The following is a 13,806-nucleotide window of genomic DNA, read 5'->3' as shown; positions in this document are numbered from 1 at the left end:
CATTATTTTAACTAGTATTAATTGTTCTGGAGTCCCATGAAGTAACTGGCACCAAAGTAGAGACAGACGTTCCCTCAAATTACCCAAGTAATCTTTCTTTTAAAAGGAATTGGAGCTGAAGTTATTTTCAGGGACTTCCAAACTTCCATTGTCAACATTTAAATTAAATATCTTAAGATTCATGAATGGGGAGACACTTAATCCCCACTGAAGGGAACTCTCCACACTTATTCACCACAGTCATAGTTTCTTCGTAGTAGCATATCTCTTTTCTCTTCTCCATATTATTTTTCTTTCTATGCTTAAAAATAATCATCATTTGATACTTTTGATGTACCCCTTCTCCCTCTTTTCTTTGCAAAGATGGTTGCCTACTTAAATATTACTCCTTTCTTAATTCTAGTTAACGAATAGACTCTAACCTGTAATCAGTTGGAGCTTTTCCTACTACTATTATGAAAGAAAAGTGGGCAGGTTTCACTGTGCTGTTGGAATTGAAGAACAGATGAGGCTAATCCTTAAGGAATAAGTTGTCTGCTTCCCCCCACCCTGCACCCTCCCTCAAGTTAGGAGCTGTTATTTCATGTATTAGTATGGGCAAAGATGAAGTAATCTCTTCTGTTAGACCATATGCTAATATAGGGCTGATAAGTAAGTGTGAAAAATGAAAGGGAGAAACACACTAATTGTATTCTTTCAATAAGGTATGCTATCCAAGATAATTATTTCATGACAGTTTTAGTTATAGTACTTGTTTTATCATGAAATAAAAGATGGTTTTAGGAGGCTTTTATTGGAAAGACAATTGTATCAAGCTAGTACAAATTAGATTTTTGTCTTTATAAAGGTGAGCAAACCCATGAGCAGTTTTTAAATTGATGTGTTCTAGTCTACAAATGAACAAATTCTGTTTGAGGGTTAAAGAAGCTATTATTTTGTCCTTTATGCTGACAGTTCCATTACAGATTGGCCTACTGTTGGCATTAAAAAAAGTGTTTGGCTCCTTATGATCTTTGTGCATGCAACTATAATATTAATGCAGCACCATAGCACTGTTCATTAAGAAATGACTTTAAATGAGGTTGAAGCGTGTAAATTTGGAAAGATACAGATGTTAAATGCAGTCGTTTCTCTTTGTGTACAGCTGTATGGCTAATAATTTCCAAGTGGCTAAAGCTCTTGTTAGCAGGAGTGCTGGTGTGTTAAGAATGGCTCTATAAATAACTTTAAGAACTGAAGTTGAAGGTGCTTCTTTTAAAGACTATTGTTAACTAAACATTATTGCCAAACAGATGGAAAGCATTCACCAGCCTGATGTTTTTGGGTCTAATTATATTATCACCAGCCCTGTACGGCTCAGTTGAAGAGGTGTATCCAGAGGCCAATTTATAATCATTTAGCCAACACCTGTTTGGGAGAAATTGACAGTCAAAGGGCACATTTTTAAAAAATCACATATGTTCTTGTGTTTATTGCCTCAATGTGAACGTTGTCTAGTTGCACACAAACTTCGTAGGAGAAGAAAATATAAACAAAGCAGCATTTCCCAGCCTTGTTTATCCATCTTAATTTGTTTTTTTGTTTTTTTTTTTTTTTTGGGGGGAGATGGAGTCTCACTCTGTTGCCTAGGCTGGAGTGTGGAAGTGGCATGATCTCAACTCACTGCAGCCTCTGCCTCCCGATTCAAGCGATTCTCATGCCTCACCCTCCCGAGGAGCTGGGATTACAGGTGCCCACCACCATGCCCGGCTAATTTTTGTATTTTTAGTAGAGATGAGGTTTCACCATGTTGGCCATGGCTGGTCTTGAACTCCTGACCTCAGGTGATCCATCCACCTTGGCCTCCCAAAGTGGCTTATGCCTCATTACAGGCATGAGCCACTGCGCCCAGCCAGTTTGACCTTTTTATCTGATCTGCTTCATGATTCATGGCTACGTGAGATCAGTAAAGAGGTGTCACTCCTGATTTATGCAGGTATATTTTGTTGAGTCAATTAAGAGGCTTTTTATAGGGAGAAGTTCTTTCTTTTGATTGTACAGCTTCCATGCGTTTTACCTAGTGAGATGTGTTGTACTTCGTATAGATGTGTCTTGTTCAAATAGAATTGGCTTTCTGGTAAGTGACTTAACAGTCGCACCTTATATAGGCTGGGCGCGATGGCTCACGCCTGTAATCCCAGCACTTTGGGAGGCCAAGGCAGGCGGTTGACAAGGTCAGGAGATCGAGACCATCCTGGCTAACACGGTGAAACCCCGTCTTTACTAAAAATACAAAAAATTAGCCAGGCGTGGTGGCGGGCACCTGTAGTCCGAGCTACTTGGGAAGCTGAGGCAGGAGAATGGCGTGAATCCAGGAGGCGGGACTTGCAGTGAGCCAAGATCGTCCCACTGCACTTCAGTCTGGGCAACAGAGCAAGACTCCGTCTCAAAAAAAAAAAAGTCACACCTCATATAAAAACAAATGAGACTGAAGAAACACTAAATGTCTTCACAGATTCAACAGATGTTCAAAATATGTTTATTGAGCTCTCCTTTGCAGAAAGAGGGCCATGGTGCCTCCTTTTACATTCTTGGTATGTTGATTTAACTCTTAAAGTTCACAGATGTGTTTTCATATTTTGGAGGCTCAAGATTTGTGTTGATTATAACTCAAAGGGCAGCTATGGAAAGAATAAGTCTATCCCATCTGAAAAATAATAAAAGTCAAACCCTTTGTTTCAACTGATGATCCCACTATTTCGTTTTAGTGTTTTTCCTTCTTCTGACATACTTTACTATTGAAAGGCTTATATATGTCACCTCTATTTTCTTATCACTCATTATTAACTCCGTGCAATCTGGCTTTTATCCTCAGCAGTTCACTGTACAATGCTGTATTGAAAGTTACATATGACTTCCTAACTGCCCTAACCAGTGATGGTTTCTCAGTCCTCATTCTTCGTGGCTTCTCCCTGTTGTTTGACAGAGATTACACTCATCTTAAGCATCCTCTTTCTCTGTCATCTGAACCACCATGTTTTCTCTTTGTACTTTTCTCACTACACTTTTGGTTATTGTCATATTTACTCACAATATTTCAACTATGTATATTTTCAAAATTCAGAAATAAATAGTGTAGCTTAGCAGTTAAAGAGAAAGAAACCTGGAGCCAGACCACCCTCTACCACTTATTATCTTTGTGAGTATGGACAAAGTCCTGAGGTTAAAGAAGTTCTAGTGTTTCAGAGTGCACTCCAGAGAGGTACAATCAGTTTTATGTTTATTTCCTTATCTGTAAACTTGATTAATAAAAGATACCTACCTCTTTGGATTGTTGAGAGAGTTACATGATTTAATTCCTTAAAGCCCAGCACAGTGCCTGAAATAAAGGAAGTGTTCCAGTGGGATTCATTCTTGTGTCTTTAGTTTTTATCTTTATGGAGAATGCTCAAATATAAATCATTAGTACCGACTTATTTTCTAAGCTCTATTCCCATGTCGTCATCTACCTTACAAACTTTTATACTTGAATTCACTAACCATATGTTTATTAAACATTCACTGTGTGAGAACAGTGTATTCTGTGATAGAATAATTTTTATGCTATTGGTTTTCTATTGCTGTCATAACAAATTACCACAAAGTTGGCAGTGTATAACAACTAAATTATTAAAGTTCTATAGGTCAGAAGTCTAACACAGTTGCTGGTTTGAAATCAACGTGCTGGCAAGGCTGTATTCCTTACTGGAGGCTCAGGAGAGGAATCTGCTTCCAAGCTCATTCAGGTTGTTGACTGAATTCTGTTCTTTCCATAGAGGTGTAGGACTGAACTCTGTTTCTTTGCTGGCTGTCAGCCAAGGACTGCTCTGTACTCCTATAAGTTGCCTAGGTTCCTTCTTAGGCTTGCTATGAGATCCTAGAAGCCTCTCTTCAGTTCTTGCATGTGGGCCTTTGCACCTGAGATCCAGCAGCCATGCATCCCTTCCATGTTTTGAATATGATTTTCCTTTCAGCCATATCATTTCTGTGCTTTGCATTTCTTTTTGTAGAAGATAGGTCTCTGTTTTTGAAATGGATTCATATGATATTTTGGAACCCACCCAGATAATCCAGTGTAATCTCTCTGTTTTAAGGTCCGTACCTTAATTATATCTGCAAAGGCCTTTTTGCCAGTAACGTAGCACGTTCACAAATGCTGGGGATTCTTAGGGTATGAACATCTTTGGGGCCCATTATCCTGCCTTACCGCATGCCCATAAAGAGCTTGAAGTCTCATTGGGAGACAGACCCCCAAATTGAAGGGTTAGAGATGCTGTAATAGATGTTGGTGCGTGTAAAACAGCAGAAGAAAGGAAGAAAGTAGTCAGTATTATTGAGAGATAGAGTGACATTTGTGCTGTGTATGGAAAGATGCATACTTGTTTGATAAGTGGCTGGGGGAACATTTCAGGGAAAAAGAAGCAATAATAGTGATAGCAGTAATAGCAACTGGCTGTACTTTTATAAGATTATCTTACTGAAATCCTCACATTTGTTAGATACTGTTACCGACCTTTATAGCTTCTACATAGTAAGAATGTCTTATGTCCACAAGAAGACATGTCTGTAATGTCTTTTAATGTAGAATAGGATGGTAAAATTATTTCACTGGGCCAGACCTGGTGGCTTATCCCTGTAATCTCAGCACTTTGAGAGGCCAAGGCAGGTGGATCACTTGAGCCCAGGAGTTCAAGACAAGCCTAGGCAATACAGTGAGACCCCTGTCTTACGGGAAAAAAAAAAAAAAGATTCATCCAGGCATTGTGGCACATGCCTGTAGAACCAGCTACTTGGGAGACTGAAGTGGGAGGATCGTTTGAACCTGGGAGGTTGAGGCTGCAGTGAGCTAAAATCACACCACGGCACTCTAGCGTGGGTAGCAGAGTGAGACCCAGTCTCAATGAAAATAAAATAAAACAAAATAAATCATTGACTTGTTGGGAGGATTAATATGGATTACACATGGGTAAAGTATAGCACATAGTAAATGCTTAAAATATGGCAGATTAGAGAATAGAGGGTGGATAAGAGAAGTGCTTAGGAGGTAGAATTGATTTGATTGGTTTAGAATTGATTCTAAATACTTGGTATTTAGAAGGTGATCAGTGTATAATTGTTGAATACTGGATCAGTCACTTGTTCCGAAGGTGGGAGACAGGAGAGAGTTGACAGTAACTTAGACCGCTGTTTCAGAGCATGCATGGAAGATGGTCTTACTTAGTACTATAGGAGGAGAAGCAGGCTGTGTGTGTGTTTGTTTGGTGAAGGCAGGGCCTTGGGAAGAGGATATGAGGTACCTGTGAGAATACTGTATTGAAATTAATGGAAATTTAAGTAGTGTAGGTCAGACACTCAGAAGACAAAGATGAAGTTGTCACTATTTTTTCAACTTGATTATCTAAAATGGAATTTTTCATCTTCTCAAACTGGTTTCCCATCTCAACTTTCTGTTTCTTCTCACCTTTTAAAAATTCTTTATTTTTTTCAAGCTTAACATCTTTTTTTCCATCCTTAATTTCTGTCTCTCCTTATCCAGTGGTGGGCTGGTAGATATTTGACAGCTCTCTGGTAGGGTGAAGAGGCTCATTTGCAGTGTTTGCTGATTTCTGTAGTACAAATCCTCCTCCCATGGCCAATTTCAGTCTGCAGCTGCTTTTGTTGTATAATGACAAAGTTGAAAAGCTGTAACAGAGACTGCATAGGCCTGCAGAGCCCCAAATATTTACAGTCTGGCCCTTTAAAGAAAAAGTTTACCAATCTTTGCTATTGTAGTATTTCCAAAATAATAAAGCCTTCATAGGGTGGGATGATTTCATACTTCTGTTAATTTATTTTATCCATCAAGATGAGGGGTGGGAGTGAGTAGTTTAAGGGGGCAGTGTGTGAGAGGTTATGAAGGGTCTTGAGGTCATTTTATGGGCTTAAGCTTTTTCTCTCAGTGAGATAAGAAGAGTGCCATGTTCTAACTTATGTTTTAAAAAGGAAACCCTGGCTGCTGCTTTGAGGATAGACCACAGGGCAGCACAGATGGAAGCAGGGAAGTCAGTTGGGACACCGTAGTTACAAGTTAGGTAAGAGCTGGTCTTTGCTTGAATCAGAGTATTAACTGTGGAAATGGTAAGGTGAGTTCAGATTCAGGATACATTTTGAAGACAGAGCTGATAGGATTTGGTGGAAAGAGGTGTTAAGGTGAATCCAGGGTGAAGTGGTACCAAAAGGATGCCTTAGGCTAGAGCCTGAGTTATTGAGATCACATTATAGCAAGTTGCTACATAGGAGATTTTAGGAAAAAAATTGAGACTTGAACAATTTTTTTTGAACCACTTCCTGTTGATCATATATGTTCCAAGAGGGAAAACTGTTTAAAATAATATGTCCTTTACTTCTAAGAAATACATTTTAAAATACTTTAGGAAACAGGAATGTTTCTAAAATATGTCATTTTTAGAAAAGGAAACCATAATAAAACCTATCTTGGATAAGGTTATTTTGATTCTATAATTTGCCAACTTAAAAAAATTATTCAGAAATGAACAATTTTGGGGAGGGGATTAAATTTCAGCCCTGCCCCACTCTTAAAGTTTAGTTTAAAGCTAAGAGTTAATGTTTCATTGTATTGTTAATAAATTATTACTCATGTCTTTTATGTAGGTTTTACTTGTAATGGACACAAGGACAGAACAGACTTTCATTTTAAAAGTAAGTAAAATTTGTAGCCAGGTGCGGTGCCTATAATCCCAGCACTTTGGGAGGCTGAGGTAGGCAGATCACCTAAGTTCAGGAGTTCGAGACCATCCTGGCCTGGCCAACATGGTGAAACCCCGTCTGTACTAAAAATACAAAAATTAGCCGAGTGTAATGGTGGGCGCCTATAATCCCAGCTACTCGGGAGGCTTAGGCAGGAGAATCGAATGAACCCAGGAGGCAGAGATTGCAGTGAACCAAGATTGCACCATTGCACTCCAGCCTGGGCAACAAGAGTGAGACCCTGTTTCAAAAAAAAAAAGAGTAAGTAAAATTTGTATGTTTAATGAATTTAAAATTTTGATTTCAAATTATGCTTCTGAAAGAAAATATTTTAGTTAGTATTTAGTTAATGCTAACTAAGTAGTTAATATTTCCCCCCTAGGTTTTGAATGTCCTTTAATGTTGTTTCTGGTGATATTTATTTACCTTTTTTTTTCTATCCTTCCATCATGGTTGATAGCATGCATTTAACAATTTTTTTTTGATACAGAGTATGGAGGAAATAATTTGGATAAATTGAAGAACCATTTCGTGGTGTTTGAATGTGTAGTGTGTAAATACATCTCAAGAACATTTTTTATAATCGTAAAGACTACACACAGTCTCACCTTCAGTTATCACTACAGTTCTTAAGAGCTAAAATTTTGCCTTAAAGTCTTGTTACAGGTATTTTGGGAAAGCATTATCTACATTCCTGGTCCTCTTTTTGATCTAAATTCAATTTTGATTCTATACATAATGTAATTTATAACTAAATTAATCAGGAGAGAAAGAACCCTCAATTTTGAAATTTTGAAATTGTGTTTGGAATGGACTGTGCTAGTACATATTCTGAAAATATCCTAATTTAAGCATTTTCACAGCATTCAGAAGATGATTTTATTAATTTTATATTTCTTTTTCTGATACTTTTTCTTTTGCTGATAAGGCATGGCAGTAGGTCACATTGACACATACTGAAACACGTGTGTGTGTATGTGTGTGTGTGTGTGTGTGTGAATATACATTATCATTGACATTTCTCCAGTTTTTAAAAACAGAGTATGACACCAGAAAATAGACAAACCTTATTCCTTGTAAGAAGACTTAATATTGTTTGCACTTCTAGGGGATGGGATTTTAAAATTGCCTGCTTAATCTAAGAATACCTTTTATGTCTCAGGAGTTTGCATTGGTCTTACAATGTCTACTGCTTTAAAGATATAGATAAGTAAAATAAAGCTTAAGAAAAGGTCACAGAGAAATAACTGTGTGTCATCCTGATGGCTTAGTTTGAGAGCATCTCTAATAAAAACACTGACCCACGTAATTGATTTTAATGGCAGCTTTGTGGCATCTTCCTTCTCTGGAATCACGCCAGATGCCATCAGCAGAGCCTCCAGGGACTGGGGGGCATAGAGCAGCAGATGAGTGGTTTCTCTGAAGCCCAGAGTAACTCGGATAGATTAGTTTGGTTGATAAACACAGAGCACAGCAGGCTCCAAAGGCAACTGAGGATACAACTGACCTTTTTGTTCTCTGTCAGGGTCTAAGGAAAAGCAGCGAATACAGCAGGAACAGAAAGACCATCATCCCCCGCTGTGTGCCCAACATGGTGTGTCTGCATAAGTACATCATCTCTGAGGAGTCAGTATTTCTTGTGCTGCAGCATGCGGAAGGTTGGTTTGTAGCTTGGATTGTTTACGCAGTGAAGAATGTCACCTACTTAGCTTTCAGTTTCTCTCTGTCATTTCATGAGCAGATAGAATATATGAAACATGTTTAAGAAACCATTTCCTATTCCTCTGCTCTACCTCCCTACTTTGAGTTGTGAGGGAAAATGAAAACCCAGGTGAACAGCAGATTTCATGTGAACTATGGTACCATTTGTAAATTTACCTCACTACTTACTTTCTCATGAAATTTACCTAATATAATGAGAACTTTAATGTGAATGTGTGGTAAGAGAGCTAGATTTTATTTTAGTGATATTTTGTTCGCTTGTTCCCTGCTGAAAGGATACATTATGTTAGATGACTAAAATGAAAAGCATCCCCTGAAGAATTAATTAATTACCTCCTTCTTTTAGAAGTCAAGGGTGTTTGCTTAACATTTGACGTTACCTAGTTATTCTGATCTGAGTTTTTATGAATACAGCCATTGGCATCACATATGGATACAAAGCAGAGGCATAGTTCTCTGCCTTCAAACTATTTATGAAATTTCAGCTCTTTGTAGAGGGAACAGGTGGCAAAAAATACTATGTTTTGATTTTTTTTTTGTCCTTTAATACTTGAATTTAAATAAATAGTTTTTTATTTAGGATGACTGAAAACACACATAAATATAAATTCACTTAATACATATTGCCACTTGACTTTTAAGAGGTGTTCGTAAAATAGTAAAAAAATTTTAATTGTTTCCCATATTTCGTGAAGCCATTATTTTTATATAACTATCGTACTTTACTAATAGGCATAACATTTGTATTTAATACAATTTTTTAGGAAAAGAAGTCATTGCTTTCTGGAATGAGGTCTCATATGATTAACGAATGCAAGATTTTTGATGGGGGCAATAAACAATATTGTTTATTGTGAAGTACAGCACAAGATAACTACAGATGGAGGGAAGACCTCCATATGCAGTATTTAATAGGAAATTCAGAAGGGGCTCTCTGGTCTCTCAGGTATTAAGAGAGTTAATTGTGTGTGTGAATTGGATAACTAATTCACCTTTGTTCAGACATTATAGACAGCTTTTATCTGAGGATACCAGTGCATTACAGACATTATTGAATTAGAGGTCATGTCATCTGATAGCGAAATACAGCCACCTCTGGTGTGGAACAAAATAACTTGCGTAGTAATAATCCATAATAATTTAGAACAAGGTCAGTAGGATGAATGTAATTATAGTCAATATTCTATTACCCAGTATGGATTATTCATGTTGGAGATTATCTATGGCAAAATTTTCAATCTTAGCTTACCTCTGTTATTTGTAGCTGTATCTTCCTCTTCTTCCTCTTCCTTTTCCTTCTCCAAATCATTTTTCAGTTTTTTTCTACCATCTTCTCACTATCCCTTATACCTCTTGAAGCTGATGTTTCAATTGATTTTACTTGAATAGTGTGGAAAATTTTTATAATCTTTTAAAGTCGTAGACTTATGACTTTTAAATTTTCTACTATTTTAGATCTTTCTTTACTATCGACCATACCTGACTTTGAATGGTCACATGACCATAAAATTTGTCTCTTTTGACCATTCATTTTAGGTGTCTATTGTTTAATTTTAAGATGGTTTTATAATATAAAGATAGTAAATTACAATGCAAATAGAGACTCTGGATTAATTAACTATTCAGTAAATTTATTGAGCATGTACTGTATAGTAGGCTCCTTTTTAGGTGAACAAGACAAGAACATTCTTTTTTTTTTTTTGGTTGGGGTGGTCAGGGTCTTGCTGTGTTTCCTAGGTTAGAGTGCTATGGTACAATCATAGCTCACCGTAACCTTGAACTCTTGGGCTCAAGTGATCTCCTGCCTTAGCTGGGATTACATGCGTGCACCATGTAATCCCTGGCTAAGTTTTTAAAGTTTTTGTAGAGATTGGGTCTCTCCGTGTTGCCCAAGTTGGTCTTAAACTCCTGGCCTCAAGTGATTCTTCCGCCTCAGCCTCCCAAAATGCTGGGATTGCAGGTGTGAGCCAGCACGCCAGGCCTGAAACTTAAATTCTTGTTGTGAAAAGTCAAACAGAAAAACAAAAAGCAAGAGAACATTGGATAATAAAAGGAACTATACAGATCTTTTTTTTTTTTTTTTTTTTGAGACGGAGTCTCGCTCTGTCCCCCAGGCTGGAGTGCAGTGGTGCCATCTTGGCTCACTGCAAGCTCCGCCTCCCGGGACCATGCCATTCTCCTGCCTTAGACTCCTGAGTAGCTGGGACTACAGGCACCCGCCACCGCGCCCGGCCAATTTTTTTTTGTATTTTTAGTAGAGATGGAGTTTCACCGTGGTCTCGATCTCCTGACCTTGTGATCCGCCCGCCTCAGCCTCCCAAAGTGCTGGGATTATAGGCGTGAGCCACCGCGCCTGACAGGAGCTATACAGATCTTTAACAGAGGGAGATCTAACAGATAACAACTGGGGGACTATGTTGAATTAAGTAGTCGAGGGAGCCCTCTCTGAGAAGGTGGCATTTAAGAGAAGTTCTAAATGGCAAAAGAAACAATCATTTGAATGTAAGATACAGGTACAGGGATGAGTGTAAAAATAAACGGGATGTTTGATGACCAGGAAAGGCATCATTTGGTTGGAATGGAGCAGAGCGAGGACAACGTGAGGCACTTGTTGGTACGTGAGGCTGTTGGAGATGTAGACAGGAGCCTTGTGCAGCAGAGTAGGGACTTTGGCTTTTATTCAAGTGCATTGGGAAACCGTTGGACTTCTTGAGGGGTGACACAATCTGATTTACATTTTAAAAAGTTCACTGGCTCTTGTATGGGGAATGCGTTGTAGAAAGGTAAAAATAGAAGCAGTAAAAAGGCTAATACTGGAGGCTAGTCAAAAGGTGCTGCTGGCTTAGCCTTCTGGGGCACCAGTCGAGATGTTTGAGGAGAGAGTCAATGGGACCTGTGATGGATTTGAGATTAGGAAGAGGAAAATCTGCAGTAATTTCTCAGATTTGGCTTGAGCAGTGCAGTGAACTGGGTGATGAACAGTGTGTTTTCTTTCACACATCAGTGACACCTCCGTAGATTAGGAAGTTGGCCTGTGTCATAGAAAAGTAACTTTTCATATGTGCGAAGTTATTACTGAGAAAGCAAACCTTGAACAGTTGTTTTCTCCATAACATGAATGCTTTGAATATTTATGATTTGTAGATTTAGCTTTCCATTGCTTACAGAACTACTCATGATTTATGTGTCTTGTACTCTTTCTTTCCGTTTTTTATTCATTTCATTAGAAATGGATTGAATGCTTGCTGGGACACAGGCATAGTTCTAATTTGGCAGTGAACAAAACAGAAGACTTTGCCTGCATGGAGCTTACATTACATTACATTATAGAAGCAGAACAGACAATAAGCAAATATTTAAGTAAATATATGACAGATGGAGATAAATATGCTATGGAGAAAAACTAAAGGAAAGGGGAAGGGAATGCTAAAGGGATGAGAACGGGTGGTTTGCTATTTTTATATAGGGTGGTCATCTTATTGAGAAGGGACATTTGACCAGAGACCTTCAGGAAGCGAGAGAGGGAGCATTGTAGATATGTAAGGAAAGGATGTCTTGACAAGAGAAAACAAATAGGTCCACAGGCTTAGAGGCAGGGGTGTGCTTGGTGTTCAAGAAGTAGCAGGATCAGTGTGGCTGGAGCAGAATAGAAAGAGCGATAGGAAGAATGCTTAGAGAAGTGAGGAGGCAGGCAGGCAGATCCTGTGTAGCATTATAGGCCACGTTAAGAACTGGACTTTTATTCTAAATGAGCTAAGACATTATTGGGTCATGCTGAGCAAAGGATTGATGAGATAGGGATCATTTGCTGCTTGGTGGAAAACAGAATGTAGGAGAGCAGAAGGAAAAGCAGGGAGACCAATTTGGGAGTTGTTGCAGTACCCTAGGTGAAAATGCTGATGGCTTGGACAGGGCATTAGTGGTGTAGGTCAGGGGTCCCCTGGCCACAGACAGGTACCTGGAGGTGAGTGGCGGACAAGTGAACATTACTGCCTGAGCTCCGCCTCCTGTCAGATCAGCAGTGGCATTAGATTCTCATAGGAACACAAACCCTATTGTGAACTGCACATGCAAGGGATCTAGATTGCACACTCCTTAGGAGAATCTACTGCCTAATGATCCGAGGTGGAACAGTTTCACCCCAAAACAATTTCTACCCTCACCCCTACCCCTGTCCCCGTCCATGAAAAAATTGTCTTCCGTGAAACTGGTTCCTGGTGCCAAAAAGATTGGGGAGTGCTGGCATAGGTGGTGAAGAATGGTTGTTAGAATCTGAATGTATTTTGAAGGTAGAATGGGCATGATTCTGTCTTACATGATTTCAAAGTTTTTGGCTCAAATAATTGAGATAATGTAGTTTCCATTTACTAAGCTGTGGGAGAAGTAAATTTAGAAGGAAAATCAGGGATTCTGTTTTGGACATGTGAATTTGAGATGCTTATTAGATATTCAGGTGATGTTGAGTAGAGAGTTAGGATATATCAGGCAGGATTTTAGGAGAGAGGTTTAAAATGTTTACTATTCCTTTTAATAAAGCCCTTTCTTAAACTATTTGAGAGAGAAAGGTGGGAAAGCAGAATGTATTCAGTCAAGGCCATGAGAGTTTAAGTTTCTCAGCTTAGGGATTATGTAATATTCATCATCTGTATGATGAATTAGTAAAATACTTGGTATTTAGAAGGTACTCAGTGTATAATTGTTGAATACTGGGTCAGTCAGAGAAAAGATGAAAGACCAAATTAAAAGACAGATGTTGCAAAAGTCTGACTGTGGATATACAAAATAGAAAGGAGGTAGAAAAGAATTTCTCTCCAAGTTACTTAAGGCCCCAAGGAGTAAAATGATTCTCCTTTTATTAATTAGTTTTCTAAAATTATAAAACTAATTTATAAAATAAATTCAAACAAAATAGAAGTTTATAAAGTAAAAATAAAAATTATCCCTCCCTATTCACTTTGTTGCCTAGACCTATTCCCCAGAAATAGGCACTCTTTTATGTTTATAAGCATTCACTCCCTACCTGTCTATTTTTTAAAAACTTAAATGGGTGTTACATATTGCCTTGAGCTTGTATTTTTTCCCCCATCTTAACAGTGTACCTTGGACGCCTTTAATATACCGGTATATTTAGGTACGTATTAAGAGAGGCAGTACAGTATAGGGATTAAAAATAAGCACTATGGAGCCATGCTGTGTGAATATAAATGCTGGCTCACCATTACTAGTGTGACTTTGGGCAAGTTATTTAACCTTTCTGTGCCTCAGTTTCCTCATTTGTAAAATAGAGATAATATTAATTATCTACCTTATAGGGTTGAT

At 38.3% G+C, this 13,806-nt stretch overlaps 1 protein-coding gene across 17 annotated transcripts in view; it reads left to right on the top strand.

Moving 5' to 3' along the window:
* Positions 1 to 13,806, top strand: part of RPS6KC1 (ribosomal protein S6 kinase C1) — a 217,618-nt gene that overhangs the window by 166,177 nt on the left and 37,635 nt on the right. For all 17 annotated transcript variants that reach the window (XM_007988470.3, XM_073011515.1, XM_007988471.3 and 14 more), the window contains 2 exons: positions 6,670 to 6,717; positions 8,291 to 8,423. In XM_007988470.3, the coding sequence (XP_007986661.2) occupies positions 6,670 to 6,717; positions 8,291 to 8,423 (181 nt within the window). The remainder of the gene's footprint in view (positions 1 to 6,669; positions 6,718 to 8,290; positions 8,424 to 13,806) is intronic.

Source organism: Chlorocebus sabaeus, chromosome 25 (genome assembly GCF_047675955.1).
Source record: "Chlorocebus sabaeus isolate Y175 chromosome 25, mChlSab1.0.hap1, whole genome shotgun sequence".
Taxonomy (NCBI): domain Eukaryota; kingdom Metazoa; phylum Chordata; class Mammalia; order Primates; family Cercopithecidae; genus Chlorocebus; species Chlorocebus sabaeus.
This window is presented reverse-complemented; position numbering and strand designations above follow the sequence as displayed.